Here is a 15,442-nt window from a genome sequence, read left to right as displayed (position 1 = left end):
TTTTTTTTTGAGACGGTGTCTCGCTCTGTCGCCCGGGCTGGAGTGCAGTGGCCAGATCTCAGCTCACTGCAAGCTCCGCCTCCCGGGTTTTACGCCATTCTCCTGCCTCAGCCTCCCGAGTAGCTGGGACCACAGGCGCCCGCCACCTCGCCCGGCTAGTTTTTTGTATTTTTTTTTAGTAGAGACGGGGTTTCACCATGTTAGCCAGGATGTCTCGATCTCCTGACCTCGTGATCCGCCCGTCTCGGCCTCCCAAAGTGCTGGGATTACAGGCTTGAGCCACCGCGCCCGGCCACATTGACTAAATTTTTATTAGGAGTGAGCCTTTAAATATTTGTATGTAAAACTTTTAGGAATTATGCATATATGCTGATACAAGCATGGGCTCAAAGTTTCGAATGTAAAATTAATGTGTCAACATTAATTTCTTCAAAGGATTATTGTTCTTAGTAGGATTTTTAAATCATTTCTAGCGCTCAGTGAAATTCACAGATCACTTTGGATGACAGAAGCTAGAAGTAGACTGATTGGTAATGTGTTGTCCCACATTTTGGCTGTAAAGCAGTTTTTACATTTCTCCTTTTGATATTGTGCTTCCCTTACTGATTTCATCCTGCCTAATAAAAGTGGTATTTTCACCTGATGATTTTCTCTGCTTGTGCAAAACACTTTAGATGAACCTAATAAGCACAGAGTCATAGAACCTGTTAGAACTAAGAGGGAACCCAAATGTCCTTGAGTTCAGCTGTTGTGATAACCTGCTTTTCATCACCACTTCTAGAAATGTATCACATTACTACAGCTGAGTAGCCTAAGTACTCATCAGTTGGAATGGAAATCCCAAAGTCCTATGACTACACAGCTATCTTCATAGCAATGCAAATTTTAGGTGCTTTTAAACATATTTTTCATTTCCATCATCACCTAAGTTTTCAAGCTTTAATATGAAAGATTAATAGTGACATAAATTATGTGGGGAATGTAAATTTTTATCTTTTAAAATGACATGATCCAACCACAAGTCAGAATTAGATAACAGGGACTGAAGAACTGACTAGTCATTAACTTAATTTTTATCTCCAGTACACTTTGTATGAGGTATTTCATTATAAATTTCTAATTCATTTTGTTGGCATCCTAAGAGCAGTAACGTTGGTACTTAAAATTACAAGTATATGAATTATTTCCATTTTGCTATCCTTGTCTTTTCTGTTGTTGTTCTGAACATGTATAATCTTCAGAAGCATATATTTGGAGACCAAAGACTATTAACATGTCGCTTTGATTGACAGAACAATTATTCATTCATTTATTGATAGCTTTGACCTAATGTAGGGGGAAATACAATTGAGACAATATTATTCTAGTTTGGGAATTGATCTGGAAAAGCAAATCATGCTGCTTAAAAAAAAATTGTATGTGTTAGCTTTGCTCTTAAAAAATGTTTTAGTAGTTTTCCGTTAAGCAGAATTATAGAAGGGCAATAACTGAACCTGTGTCTGAAGTAAGGGAAAATACTGATTATATAAAGCTTTATATCATATGTGGTAGCTACTGTACCATTTCTCTTGTATGACAGTAATCTAGCCTGCAACATCTACGTGCGGTTTTGAAATTAACCTGTAATTTAGTCTTCACCCCAAATGACAAAAATTCAAATGACTCTGTGGGGTGCCAGAAGATGCACTGTAAACAGGGCTTAGTAAGGGGATAAGGTAAGAGTTCCATCAGGATAGGCTCGTTTTCACTGTGTCAGTATTATTGCAACAAAATTAACATTTCTTCGTTGTCTTTTACTTTTTTAGTATGGCTTAAAATCAAATCTAGGTAAAATAGTAATTCAATTTAGGGCAGTGTAATATTTGTATAAGGGACAAAAACGTGAAGGCTTTAACGGAAAGTATAAAAGGACTTTCTGATTTTGAAAACTGTTTTGTGTATGAGAAATTTATATTCTCTACAAAGATTTTCACTAATTGTCACTAGTTGTACTTGGAGCCATGTCTCTAACCATGCCTCTTTTTAAAATACCTTTCATACTCTCTTTTCATGAATCTTTAATTTCTTATTCTAAATGGCACCACTTTATTAGATTATTCAGATACCAGTACTTTTTAATAAAGCATAATGTGTAATTAGATGTACTGAACTGACAATGGGAAGTCCAACGACTTGCTTGCTCTGTTTACCTGTTAGCCTTAATCAAATCAGCTAGATGCCCCAATTTCTTTATTTCTTTGAAAGTAAAAGGGGGTGGCAAGTAGAATTGAATCATATAATTTCTATAATTTTTCCAAAGGATTTTTTTTCTTTTTTTTTTGGAAACAGTTTCACTCTTGTTGCCCAGGCTGGAGTGCAGTGGCACGATCTCAGCTAACTGCAACCTCCACCTCCCGGGTTCAAGGGATTCTCCTGCCTCAGCCTCCGGAGTAGCTGGGATTACAGGCATGCGCCATCACGCCTGGCTAATTTTGTATTTTTTAGTAGATACGGGGTTTCTTCATGTTGGTCAGTCTGGTCTCACACCCCGACCTCAGGTGATCCACCCTCCTTGGCCTCCCAAAGTGCTGGGATTACAGGCGCGAGCCACCACACCCGGTCTTGCAAGATCTTAAATATTTCTCATACTGACATTGTCCTTTTTTGTTTGTTTGTTTGTTTGTTTGTTTGAGAGGGAGTCTCGCTCTGTTGCCCAGGCTGGAGTGCAGTGGCCGGATCTCGGCTCACTGCAAGCTCCGCCTCCCAGGTTCACGCCATTCTCCTGCCTCAGCCTCCCGAGTAGCGGGGACCACAGGCGTCCGCCACCTCGCCCGGCTAGTTTTTTGTATTTTTTAGTAGAGACGGGGTTTCACCGTGTTAGCCAGGATGGTCTCGATCTCCTGACCTCGTGATCCGCCCGTCTCGGCCTCCCAAAGTGCTGGGATTACAGGCTTGAGCCACCGCGCCCGGCCGACGTTGTCCTTTTAAAGGGGGGAAGAATACTTTTTAAGGACCCACAAGAATATAGTACCACACTGTTTAAGGAACTGATTTCGCTGGGCGCGGTGGCTCACGCCTGTAATCCCAGCACTACGGGAGGCCGAGGCGGGCGGATCACGAGGTCAGGAGATCGAGACCATCCTGGCTAACACGGTGAAACCCCGTTTCTACTAAAAATACAAAAAACTAGCCGGGCGAGGTGGCGGGCACCTGTAGTCCCAGCTACTCGGAGGCTGAGGCAGGAGAATGGCGTGAACCTTGGAGGCGGAGCTTGCAGTGAGCCGAGATGGCGCCACTGCACTCCGGCTTGGGCAACAGAGCGAGACTCGGTCACACACACACACACACACACACAAAAGAAACTGGTTTAATGACAGTATCTTTTCATTTTAATTTCTCACCACATAAAAGAGGGCTTGAATTTATAATTGGAAATAATTTTTAAAAGCTTACCCTTTAATGAAAAAAGTATTTAGAATTCTCCTAGAATTCACTGACCAACATGAATATATCCTCGTTTTCTCAATAGTAAGTTCCTATATATATGAAACTTGAGGTTATTTCCTACTTGGCTAGTAAGGTGGCAGTACAAAACATATTATGATAAAGATGAAAACTGCTTGAAAATTCCTTATTAGCTATTATTGGTGGACATTTAATAACGTTTACCAAATCTGAAATTGTTGAGGTATAATTGTTAAAGGCACGTAAATGATTGGAAAAAAAGTATTTGACATTAGTCCTTGCTTTCAGAAATAATACATTCTTTTTTTTATTTTTTGAGATGGCGTCTTGCTCTGTCATTCACCCTGGAGTGCAATGGCATGATCTCGGCTCACCGCAACCTCCGCCTCCCGGTTTAAACGATTCACCTTACCTCAGCTGCCCGAGTAACTGGGACTACAGGCACTCACCACCATGCGTGGCTAATTTTTGTATTTTTAGTAGAGACGGATTTCACTCTATTGGCCAGGCTGGTCTCGAACTCCTGACTCACCTCAGGTGATCCACCAGCCTCAGCCTCCCAAACTGCTGGGATTACAGCCGAGAGCCACCGTGCCTGACTAGAAATAGTACATTCTTACAGCAACTTACTACATAAAGTCAGAATTTATAATAAAATCAGAGAATGCCTTAATCTATTTGGACTTTTTAAAAAAGTACCCTTTAACACATGAAATAAAAGATGAAGCAGAGTAAATAGTGGACTGCTGATGATGTATGTATTCTGAACATTTACTTAGAGAAATCGTTTCTTTTTTTCCCCCCATTTTAGCTTTGTGGTTCTCTACCTTAAGTAAAGCTCAGTTGTTTACATATTGACTGGTCATTAAACACCTCTCTAAAGTATTACTGAGAGACTAAGCTGAATTAGATTTATTTTATTCGTTAATTTTTTTTGCTTCTAAGGGATGACCTATCTACTGCTCTTGATGTCGCCATTGACTGCTGTGAAAAGTATAAAATATTACCAAGGATGCATGATATCTTGTGTAAACTGATAGAGAAAGGCGAGACTGATCTAATTCAGAAAGGTTAGTCACTTTCTAATATCTTACTGTAGTTGGATTTTTTTCCCTTCTTGCTTATTTAATCTTAGTGTGTTGTTAAGAGAAACTTCAGCAGAAGGCCAGCACGTTCAGATAAACTTTCTTTATACTTGTGAAATCTAAAAGAAAAATATCGGGTAGGTTTCCAATACTATACATGTTCTTGATTTCAGTAACTGTTCATTTTGAAAAAGTGTCTGTTATTTTTGTGTTCTACTTCTTGGTGATCTGCCTTTATGAAGATTTTTTTTACACTTATCCTCACTAGTTCTCTTTGCAGCTACTCTGTTAGGTATTTAATTAGTCGATATAGCTATAATCTTTAAGTTATTCTTAATATTTGTTTTTTAAAATGAATTTTTCTTGTATTTGTCTAGAACTTCATATGATACTGTTTTTCTGGTTTTTTTTTTTCTCCTAATATGTATATTTTTTCTCTCCTCCCTAGCAATGGACTTTGTGAGCCAAGAACAAGGTGAAATGATGATGCTCTATGATCTCTTCTTTGCCTTCCTACAAACAGGAAATTACAAAGAGGCCAAGAAGATCATTGAGGTGTGATTTTAACTACAGTATTCTAATTGCAGAGCTATTTAGACTCTTAATTAGAATACATTTAAAAATTTTAACCTTTAATTACACTTGTTCTGATTCATGTTAATAGAATTCAATCCCAATAATGTGGGGGGAGGGGGATCTCGGCCAGCTTCTTTATTGTATATAATTACAGTTCAGAAAAGGCAGTCTGGTTGTATATTAAATTTGTTTCCTCACTTTGTTAAATTCACTATTATATATCAAAATGATATTTGCATATTAAATCTTGGATTGTGGAACAATTAAATTAAACTGGCATTCCGGGGTGTAAAGTTGCTAATCCTCTTTGCCAAAGAATTCTTTGTTCTTAAAAGCAGTGGAATTTAATTTGCTGCAGACCATGCTCAGATTTATTTGTAATGCTTGTCTACAAGTTAATCAGCCAAACAAGTGCTGTCTGCAACTGTTTGGCATTTAATTTAAATTTTCTTCTTCTTCTTCTTTTTTTTTTCCACCATGGTAAGCAGCTTATGGGAAATGGTAGGTGACAAACCTGGCCTATTTAGGATTAGTATATTTTATCTAGGCTTTACTAAATATTGCTTGGTGGAATTGATAAGTCAAGGGCTAACTATAAAAGTCTGTCCAAATTGTGATTAATTTCACTATTAAACAATTCCGCATCCACTAAGAAAACAAAACATTTCACAGAAGATGGACCTATTGCCTTAAGAAAAATTATTTCATGTGATTAAAACTGTTAACTTATAAATACATCAATAATCATGGGTTTTCTCAGATTATGCTTTGCTTTTAGTCAGTGTTGTTTTCCAAAAATACACAGGGGACAGGATGCAACAGTGGTGTTTGACCTCCTTATTTGTATATTGATGATCACTTATCATGAAACTGAAAATGTGGGCACAGAACCCAGAAAACTATATTTTTTTCCTTCTGATGTTTTTTGAAGAGAACGGTGTAGTATAGAAAAGGAGGACTGTGAAATCAATTCAGAACTTTCTTCTCTTTTCATTTTATGACTCAGTCTGCCCACTTGTCAGCGGACAGTGGGGCGTGCTATCGTGCTATCTTGGACAGGCGCTTCTGTAGTTTAAGTGGTTCATTTACATTTTCTAGAAAATGGTATAATTTCTTCCACATTCACTTCTGAAAGTACAGTGAATCCAAACCTGAGAAGAGCTGTCTGGCTATTGAGTTCTGCTGCCCTATATGTACAGTGTCAGTATTAGCAGGTCACTGATCAGAGCAGAAATGAAGCTCAGCTTTGAGAGGTTCTACAGGAGGAAAGTCTTTGTGTAGTAAGATGTGATAGAGCCAGAGGCAGAAGAGTGATTTCTTGTTTTGCCATCTACCTGCTTATGTGATAATGGACAAGTTACTAAACCTTTCTAAGCTTCCTCATGTATAAAAGAGAACATAATATCTGTCTTTAAGATTTAATCACATAATGCAGGTAAAGCAGCTTGCATGTTTCCTGGATTATGGTAAGTGATCAATAATAATAATTCCCTTTGCCCCTTAAAGGGGCAAGGGTTGTCTTCTTTACCTCACGTAATTCAAAATATGATGTTCAGCATAAGGTACATGTTTGTCACATGAATAGGCAAGAGAAGACTGCCTCTTAATTACTTAGAGCTTTGCCAGAGTACAACCACATTTAGGAATGGCTGTCTGCTGGTGACAGAATTTTCATAGCAGGTGTGTACAAAATTTTTTAAAGGGTAAAGAATAGCTTTACAGAAAGAATACTACAAGTCATGAGCAACATTTTTATCATTCCCCAAAAAAGCAATAGTGTCTTATCATTGGGTAGATTCACTATGGTTGAATTTCCAGACTTGCTTTGTATTTGAAGCATTGTGGAAATAATTAGATAAACCAGTCATAGGCAAGGTTCAGTGTGTAGTAAATATGACCTTTTTTTGTTTGTTTTTTTTAAATGAGTTGGCATATGTGTTATATGTAATACATTTAGACAGTCTCCAGTCTTTTTTGAGACAGGGTCTTGCTTTGTTACCCAGGCTGTGTAGTACAGTGGTGGCTTAGCTTACTGCAGCCTTGACCTCCTGGGCACAAGCAATCCTCAGAAAGACCTAGTCTGAAAAAAGTCCTTTCTATAACACTTCATCTTACAGCAATTACTACATTCCATAGATTCTCTTATTAAAGGTCTATCTCTTCAACTAGAATGAAGGGAAGAGAGAAAGACTGAGAAGGAAAGGAAAGAGGGAAGGGGAAACTGGTCCAACTCGGAAGCCATGCAAATGCTATCAGTCACCTTCGCTAAAGAGCTTCATTCTGGAGGTTTCAGATGAAGAAATCTGCCAATGCCACCTTTAAGGGTTCATGATAGGAGATACTGTGTCACATCTAAGAGCTCCGTTTATCTTGTACCTATGTTAATTCACCCTATTTTCTGTTAACTCGGGTCTCTATCCGTCATTTACATAGCATTTGAGATGACTGAGTAAAGTGTCTTAAAAATCCACCACCATTACCCTAATTTTGAGTGTAGCAGTGTTTGGGGTGAGAATTAAAAGATGAATTGTGCGTTTCCACTTACAGTAGAGACAAAAGCATTCCAAGCAGAAGGAACTGCCTGTGCAAGGGCCCTGAGGCAGCAAAGAGGTTCCTCTCTCTATCCTTCTTCTGCCTCTTAGAACTCTTATTAGATAACACTAATAAAATGACATCTGGAATGTCTGGTACATTATCAGACATGTAATAAATGTTAGTTTGATTCCCTTCCTTCTCTATGCCATTCTTTCCTGTGTAGAAGTCAATCTTTTTATCTCTTCTGCAGATATATCCTCTGTAGGCTGTCTCAAGAACTCTTGGGAATCAAACCCAAGGGAAGAGATTAGAGTAAGAAATGCTAAGTTTAAAGCAGAATTTTTTTCTCATCTTTGTGCTGGTTCTGAGAAGCTAGCAGTGCCTGGCACATGACAGGCATTCAGTAAGTGATTGCAGAACTGCTCAAAGGGGTAAGGGTTAAATTCAATAATATATTTCTTGATAGAAAACTTTTAATATGGTTACATTTCATACGTTATTTAACTTTTTTGCTTGTGTGTATAATCTCGGCCTGGTCTTGAAAAAAAAGAATGAGTAACCCGAAAAGTGATACTTGATATGGTCTGCAACACTTTCTTCCTGGGAGGTAAATGAAGTACCTGAAAAGATCATAGACTAAAAGAATGAAGTCATTTTTCTGTTTGTTTGTTTACAGAGAAATACCTTATTTTACCGTAATTTCTAGCAATAGGAGTATTGGACTAGCACTCAGGAACCCTGAGTTTTAGTTCCGGCTCTGCTATAGGAACCATAAAGGAGATCCCATCCATACAGTCATAACAACATTGCTGTCTTTATCAGGGGCTTTCAAAATGGTAATGACATTTGACCCACTTTTGAGAAATGATCCTAAATGAGCCTAAATGATCTGAAAACCAAAGTAGGTAAAGATGTAAATTATGATTATTACCTGTAACAGTGAAAGTTTTTCTCAAAGGAGAAAGGGCGCAAATGAACTTCAGTTTGTTTATGAAATGGAATGATGTGGCCATTAAAAATAATGCTTACAAGATTTTGGATTTTCGAATTTGGGATGTGCAACTAGTAAATAATACAGATAATCCAAAAGTCAGAAAAATCTGAAATCTGAAACGCTTCTGGTCACAAGCATTTTGGTTAAGGGATACTCAACGTATAGTAGTTATGGAATTTGAAACCAGGCCCTGAGTTTCTGTTTTCTGTTGGTTCCCCTGTACCTTCCTACCTCCGTGATCTCATGACCCCTCAATATCTGAACTGTCAAAAACAACTTCCCTTTCTCCAGAATTCCTCTTTCTTGACTTTTCCCTCTCTCCTTATTTGCTGTTTTGCTTTTCCATCACACTGCAGCCAGAGTAAATTTTGGTCTCTCCTCAGTGGGGGGGAAAAACTCTTTTGATGACTTTTAAGACCAAAAGTTTGGATTCCAGTGATCTCCCAGTCTTTGTTACTAATTCAGGACTTTTTTTCCCATTTGCCTTCCTTAATAAGCCAGGGTGAATCCTATACACAGACAATGGATTTTAGAGCTAGGGTTTTTTTTTTCATTTGTTTTTGTTTTTTTGTCTTGTCCTTCAAAATTTCAAGATATGTCAGTTCTCATGTAAATGTATACCCCCTTCTTTCGTGAGTTTGTTTAGTATCTCCTATAACACCTGGTCAGGTGGATAATTTTAGTTCATATTTTCCCCTTATTATACATGGTCTTCAAGTCTATCTTGGAAAATTTTAGAGAAAAGGACAAATGCTAAAAGATTTAATAAGAACCATGAGACCTTTCTTGCTCCCTTGTTCTGTGCTAGCTATGGGGATAAACATAGTTGATCCTTGAACAACATAGGTTTGGATCGTGTAGGTCCACTTACATGTAGGCTTTTTTTCAGTAACTATATTGGAAAAGTTTTTGGAGATTTGAAAAAACTCGCAGATGAACTGCATAGCCTAGAAATACTGCAAATATTAAGAAAAAGGTATGTCATGAATGCTTAAAATATAGGCAGATTCTAGTCTATCTTATCATTTGCTACCACAAAACATATACAAATCTATTATTAGACGTTAACATTTATCAAAACTTACACATAGACTATACATGCTGCCATTCACAGCTGAGAGAAATGTAAACAAAAGTAACAAAATACTAGTCATAAGTACATTAAATTCACTGTAGTACATATTGTATTACTGTAATTATTTTGAATAACACCATGACATCCATACACAGTATCACTAGTGATGCTGGAAGTGCTTCTAAGAAGTAAAGTTGTGACATTTCAAGAAAAGGTTGAATTGCTTGATACGTACTGTAGATTGAGGTTTGCACCTCTGGTTGCCTGCCATTTCAGATAGAAATTCATCTTGTAAAAAGGTGTCACAAATTTACAGTTTCAAAAAATACAATACTGTAAATGTATTTTCTCTTTCTTACGATTTTTTTTAACATTTTCTTGCTGTAGCTTATTTTATTGTAAGGATATAGTATATAATACATGTAACGTACAAAATATGCCTCAATCAATTATTTATTATTGGTAAGACTTCAGTCACCTGTAGACTATTAGTAGTTCAGTCTTTGGGAAGTCAAAAGTTTTATGTGGATTTTTGACTGCACAGATGGTCAAACTCTAACCCCATGTTGTTCACGGGTCAGTTGTACTTGAACAGTACTTAGGTTAGGGTGGGGATGTTGTTTTCTTTTTTTTTAAGAGACGGGGATCACACTATGTTACCCAGACTGGAGTGCATTGGCTATTCACAGGTGCAGTCGTAACACACTGCAGCCTTGAACTTCTGGCCTCAAGCAGTTCTCCTGTTTCAGCCTCCCGAGTAGCTGGGACTACAGGTGCATGCCACCTTCTCCAGCATGTTCTTGTCTTTGTCCCTTCTTTAAAGCCCTTGAGGACATGGTTTTTCCTCCTACTGTGTTGACTAGGGGACATGAGGCTAGGGTGGGCAGTTTTTGTTGTTGCTTTCATTTGACATCTCCAGCAGTAGTGGCAAGAAAATCAGAACAGGTGAAAATTTCTATCTGAGTTAAATTCAGTATAACCTTCCTTGAGACAGAGTTTGAAATGCAGTAGAAAACTTTCATTTCTTTTACTTAACAGGTAATAATTATTGGATATCTATTTTTACTAGTATACATAGAAGTTTATGATAAGCTTTTATGGTAAATTTACATCAGAGTGTTGTAATGAAATTAAAGTAATGACAATTATTTTTGGCTTTGGATTACTTTTTTCCCCTGTACAAGTAAACTTAGTAGTGAATTGCAACTGCAGAAAGTTGTGGTTTGAAGCACAGTAGCTCAGGTGGAAACAAACATGCAATTGTTTCTATAAAAATAATTATTTTATCCTCACTATTCATTAGATAGATTGTATGTAGCAACACAGAAGAACTAAAGATGAGTTTAATTAACATTAACTGTTTTTTGATGTTATATTTAACATCCCAATTAGAATTCTATTCTTCTCCATGTTTTTATTACATTTTCTATTTCTGCTTTCAACTTGCAGTGTTTAAAATTCAGTAAGATGTTAAGAGATAAGCCAGAAATCTTGACTATTACAGCAGCCTAGGAGATTTAGTTAATCTGACCTAGATGTTCTTTTGATGATTGAGATTTATATTTGAAGTTCTCAATTTCAAAATGAAACATGGGAAAATCTGCCATATAAATCGACTGTCTTTCCAAAGACAGGCAGATTAATCAGCCACAAACAGAAAGAGTATGTCATAAAAGTTGTGCTGTTTAGATTGTTGGCATTTGGATCAGCAATAATATTGAAAGTTGTAAGTGAGTGTAGCCCTTGCATTTTGCCATGTTCTGAAGAGGATTATTTCATAATTTTTCAAGGGCTTTTAGTATATATTGACATTGCTTTCATTTTCAGTATTACGCATGTGAAACAAAACAAATAACGTAAGAAAAATCATTGAGAAGAAATTGTGCCTGAATGTAGATATTAATAGTATTTGAGACTATATTTTAATGACTAATTTATTCATCAGTGATTTCTTGTATCCCAAAAAGTGGATACAAGAAATGAGAACAAGTTATCCAACTTCTAGTCTACCAGTTTTTCTTTCATCCCACCAAAGCTGCAAGATGTTAGTTTCCACTTCAGTACTTAATTTAACATTGCACAATGTTATTTTTTTAAATTAAAAATAATGAGGACTTACAAATAAGAGATTAGATTCAAGGGATACCTGGTTTGATCAACAGAAGTGAGTGGAGAAAGCAGTAAAGGTACCTCCTCTAGACCGGAGCAGCCAGGGCTAATGAGTATGTAGTTTTCTTAGCTGTGATTGAAATGTAGTATTTAATGGTGAAGCCCTCTTACAGATGATGAAAATACTATAGAGTGACAAATCTTTGGAATTATGTTGAAATGCTTTGTATTTTATTCCAGTGTCCAAAATTGTAAAATAAGTGCTTTAAAGCCAGACTTATTGACCAAACAATAGTAATTTCGAATTGAGGATGTAACATATGTCTCAATTGTTTAAATAAACTAAGACTATAAACCAGTGTTAAAGTACTTAGCTTATTTTGTTGTCTAAACATTTAGTTTTAGGTGCTAGGCAAAAGTCATTAGAGTACTTTTATCACTGTGAATTTTGCAAAGCATTTTCTTTTAAAAATGAAAGCCAATGGTTTATTATTGTGACAATTGTTATTTTGTGTAACATTGATAATTTTTGTCTCCTGAGTCTATTGGAATATTTAAAGTAAGTGTGTGTGTGTGTTCAAGAGAGAGAGTGTAAATGAGAAAGAGCACATGCGGTCAGGTGTAGTGGCCCATGCCTGTAATCCCAGCACTTTGGGAGGCTGAGGTGGGCAGATCACTTGAGGCCAGGAGTTCGAGACCAACCTGCCGAACATGGTGCATCCCCGTCTGTACTAAAAATACAAAAATTAGCCAGGCACACACCAATCCTAACTACTTGGGAGGCTGAGGCAGGAGAATTGCTTAAACCCATGAGGCAGAGGTTGCAGTGAGTTGAGATCATGCCACCGCACTCCATCCTGGGCAATAGAGTGAGACTCTGTCTCAAAAAATAAAAAAATTTTTAAAAAAAGAGCACATGCATATGGATGTTGACACACCCATGTTTTATTTGACATTTTCTAGTTTAATTTATCGCATATTTTTGAACTAAAGAAAGTATAACCGTTTTATTAATTAAAGATTCATGGAATGAACATTGACCTGCAATGCAGCATTTGGAAATAATTGGCATCTTCTAGGCACAGGTTAAACATAGGTTGTGTTTTATGCTCTGTTCTAATCTTACTTAAAGGTCTTTGATAACTGTGGGGTTAATTTTAGTTTTGTATTAGTTATAGTATAAATTTAGTATATACATTGTATAATAGTATATATAGTTTAGTATACAAGTTTAGTATATATGTTTGGCAGCAAATTCATAAGAAAAGAAACTGTCTTTGAGGAAAAAAATAATATTCAGCTGAAGCCTTACCTTGGGTGTTATGTGATTATTTTATTTTACAGACTCCAGGGATTAGAGCTCGATCTACAAGGCTTCAGTGGTTTTGTGACAAATGTATTGCGAATAATCAGGTTTGTATTTGATTCTGATGTCTCAATCACCTAAAACTGTGAGTAAAAGGCAAGGGTCCTCTGTGTCCCGTGAACATTTGGGGATTTCGAGAGATGGGGCATTGTGGAAGCAGTGTTTATCTTGATTGTTTGCCAGATAAGCAATGGCTTATTTATTATTCCTGAGGTGCAGTAGAAACCCTAAATTGTTAACCTGGGCCCTGAAGATTTTATCTTTAACTAGTTGGTTGGAGCAGGCCGACCTTGTGTCCTTGGCACTAATACGCTAAGCCTTCATTAGTCCATAGTGGCAGGAGGAGTTGCTGCTTAGAGCTCTGGAATTTCTGCTTGCCCTCCTCTGGTGCAGGTACCTGTTTGCATCATGCCAAGTAAAAGTCCCAGGGCAAGAGGAGTGTAAAATTTGGAGGGAGAAGTATTATGTTAGTGTACGATATTCTCATTGAGTTCTCCCACCCAGATATCTTTGAATTAGTTATTCACGTTGTGTTCTTGACTCCAGATTTTTTTTAAATCGTGGTAAAATAAGTATAATGTAAGATTTATCATTTAACCCTGTATAAAAGTATACAGTTCAGTGGCATTAAGTTCATTTACATTGTTGTGCTCAGCGCACTAACTTTTGAAATGAAGTTAAACTGCCCTTTGGTAAAGTTAATTTGAAAGATTATTCCACTGCTGTTTGTTAACTATAAAATATATAGCAAGGTAGATCTATCTCTTAATCTTACTTTTAAGGTTGAAACTCTGGAAAAATTAGTGGAGCTGACACAGAAGCTATTTGAATGTGATAGAGACCAGATGTACTACAATCTGCTAAAACTGTATAGTAAGTGATTTAACTATTCTTCTTGTTTTCATTTATTCTGTTGAAGGCAGTGGCAGGAAAGGAGTATTTGGTTTTGAGGGAGCTCCAGGGATTGTCAGAAGGCAGTTTTCATTCAACAGAGGCTCAAGTAGAGACTAGATTGAGTTTTATCACAGAATGTTATATTGTAGCACTAGGCACTGTATATCTTCATAATTTCTGACATTCTCACTGCAATAATGAGAAAGTATGAGAACCTTCAGAACCACAGAATTTAATAGGACTTTTGAGGTAAGAATGATCTTTCTGTTCTTTCTATTTAAACCTTCAGGTAAATTTATTGGTCACTTTTATAAATAGGTAACCACCAAAACATTGATGTATGTAGATATTTTTTTCTTTTTGCAGGAAGATGCATATCTTGCATATCTATATACAAACTCATTGTTAAACAGTTTTTAAAATGTCATATATTTTTGACTCAGTTATATATTACAAACATTTTTCTATATTTAATCACCTACAAATAACTAATGTACTACATAGATGTACTAAAATTTACTCAGCCCGTCTCCTGTTACTGGGTTTGTGAATAGATTTCCGTTTTCCGTTTCTAAAACAATACTGCGTTATTCATTTTTGTGCCTTAATCTTCATTCACATCCTTAACTCTTTTCTGAGGCTGAAATCTTAGTATTTGACAGTTTAGAAACTTTTGATCTCTCTTTTCAAACAATGCTCTAGTACTTTTATACCGGTGTACACATTTGGAGCTTTACAGTTTCTTTTAGGATATTTCAGTGGAGAGGAATAACACTTAGAACAGCCAGTGACCTTTCCCTATTTGATTCATGGATATTTATCTAGATTTATTGTTCTTCTTTTCTCTTGGCAAATTTCCCTTCACCAAACAAATAAGGGGATTTATTTGTCTTTTCAAACTTGTATTTATTACCATTGAAAGCTTTTTTTTGTTTGTTTGTTTGTTTTGAGACGAAGTCTCACTCTGTCTGTCACCCAGGCTGGAGTGCAGTGGTGAGATCTCAGCTCACTGCAAGCTCTGCCTCCCAGGTTCACGCCATTCTCCTGCCTCAGCCTCCTGCGTAGCTGGGACTACAGGCGCCCACCACCAAGCCCAGCTAATTTTTTTCTGTATTTTTCAGTAGAGAAGGGGTTTCACCGTGTTAGCCAGGATGGTTTCGATCTCCTGATCTCGTGATCCACCCGCCTCGGCCTCCCAAAGTGCTGGGATTACAGGTGTGAGCCACCGCGCCCGGCCAGAAAGCTTTATTTTACATCTTGATGATGTAAATGAAATTAAACTTGCTAAAAAATTTACATTCCAGTTTTTGGTTATATTGAAATACACACTTCACAGTGTAATTCTTTTTTTTTTTTTTTTTTTG

At 36.9% G+C, this 15,442-nt stretch overlaps 1 protein-coding gene across 1 annotated transcript in view; it reads left to right on the top strand.

Moving 5' to 3' along the window:
- LRPPRC (leucine rich pentatricopeptide repeat containing) overlaps window positions 1-15,442 on the top strand; it is a 148,743-nt gene that overhangs the window by 88,096 nt on the left and 45,205 nt on the right. The window contains 4 exon segments of the mRNA XM_017862721.1: window positions 4,390-4,514; window positions 4,978-5,084; window positions 13,163-13,231; window positions 13,967-14,057. Coding sequence (XP_017718210.1) covers window positions 4,390-4,514; window positions 4,978-5,084; window positions 13,163-13,231; window positions 13,967-14,057 — 392 coding nt within the window.

This window comes from Rhinopithecus bieti, unplaced genomic scaffold, assembly GCF_001698545.2.
Source record: "Rhinopithecus bieti isolate Rb0 unplaced genomic scaffold, ASM169854v2 scaffold_61117, whole genome shotgun sequence".
Classification (NCBI taxonomy): Eukaryota; Metazoa; Chordata; class Mammalia; order Primates; family Cercopithecidae; genus Rhinopithecus; species Rhinopithecus bieti.
The sequence above is the reverse complement of the archived record's forward strand: the minus strand, read 5'-3'. Positions and strand labels throughout refer to the sequence as shown.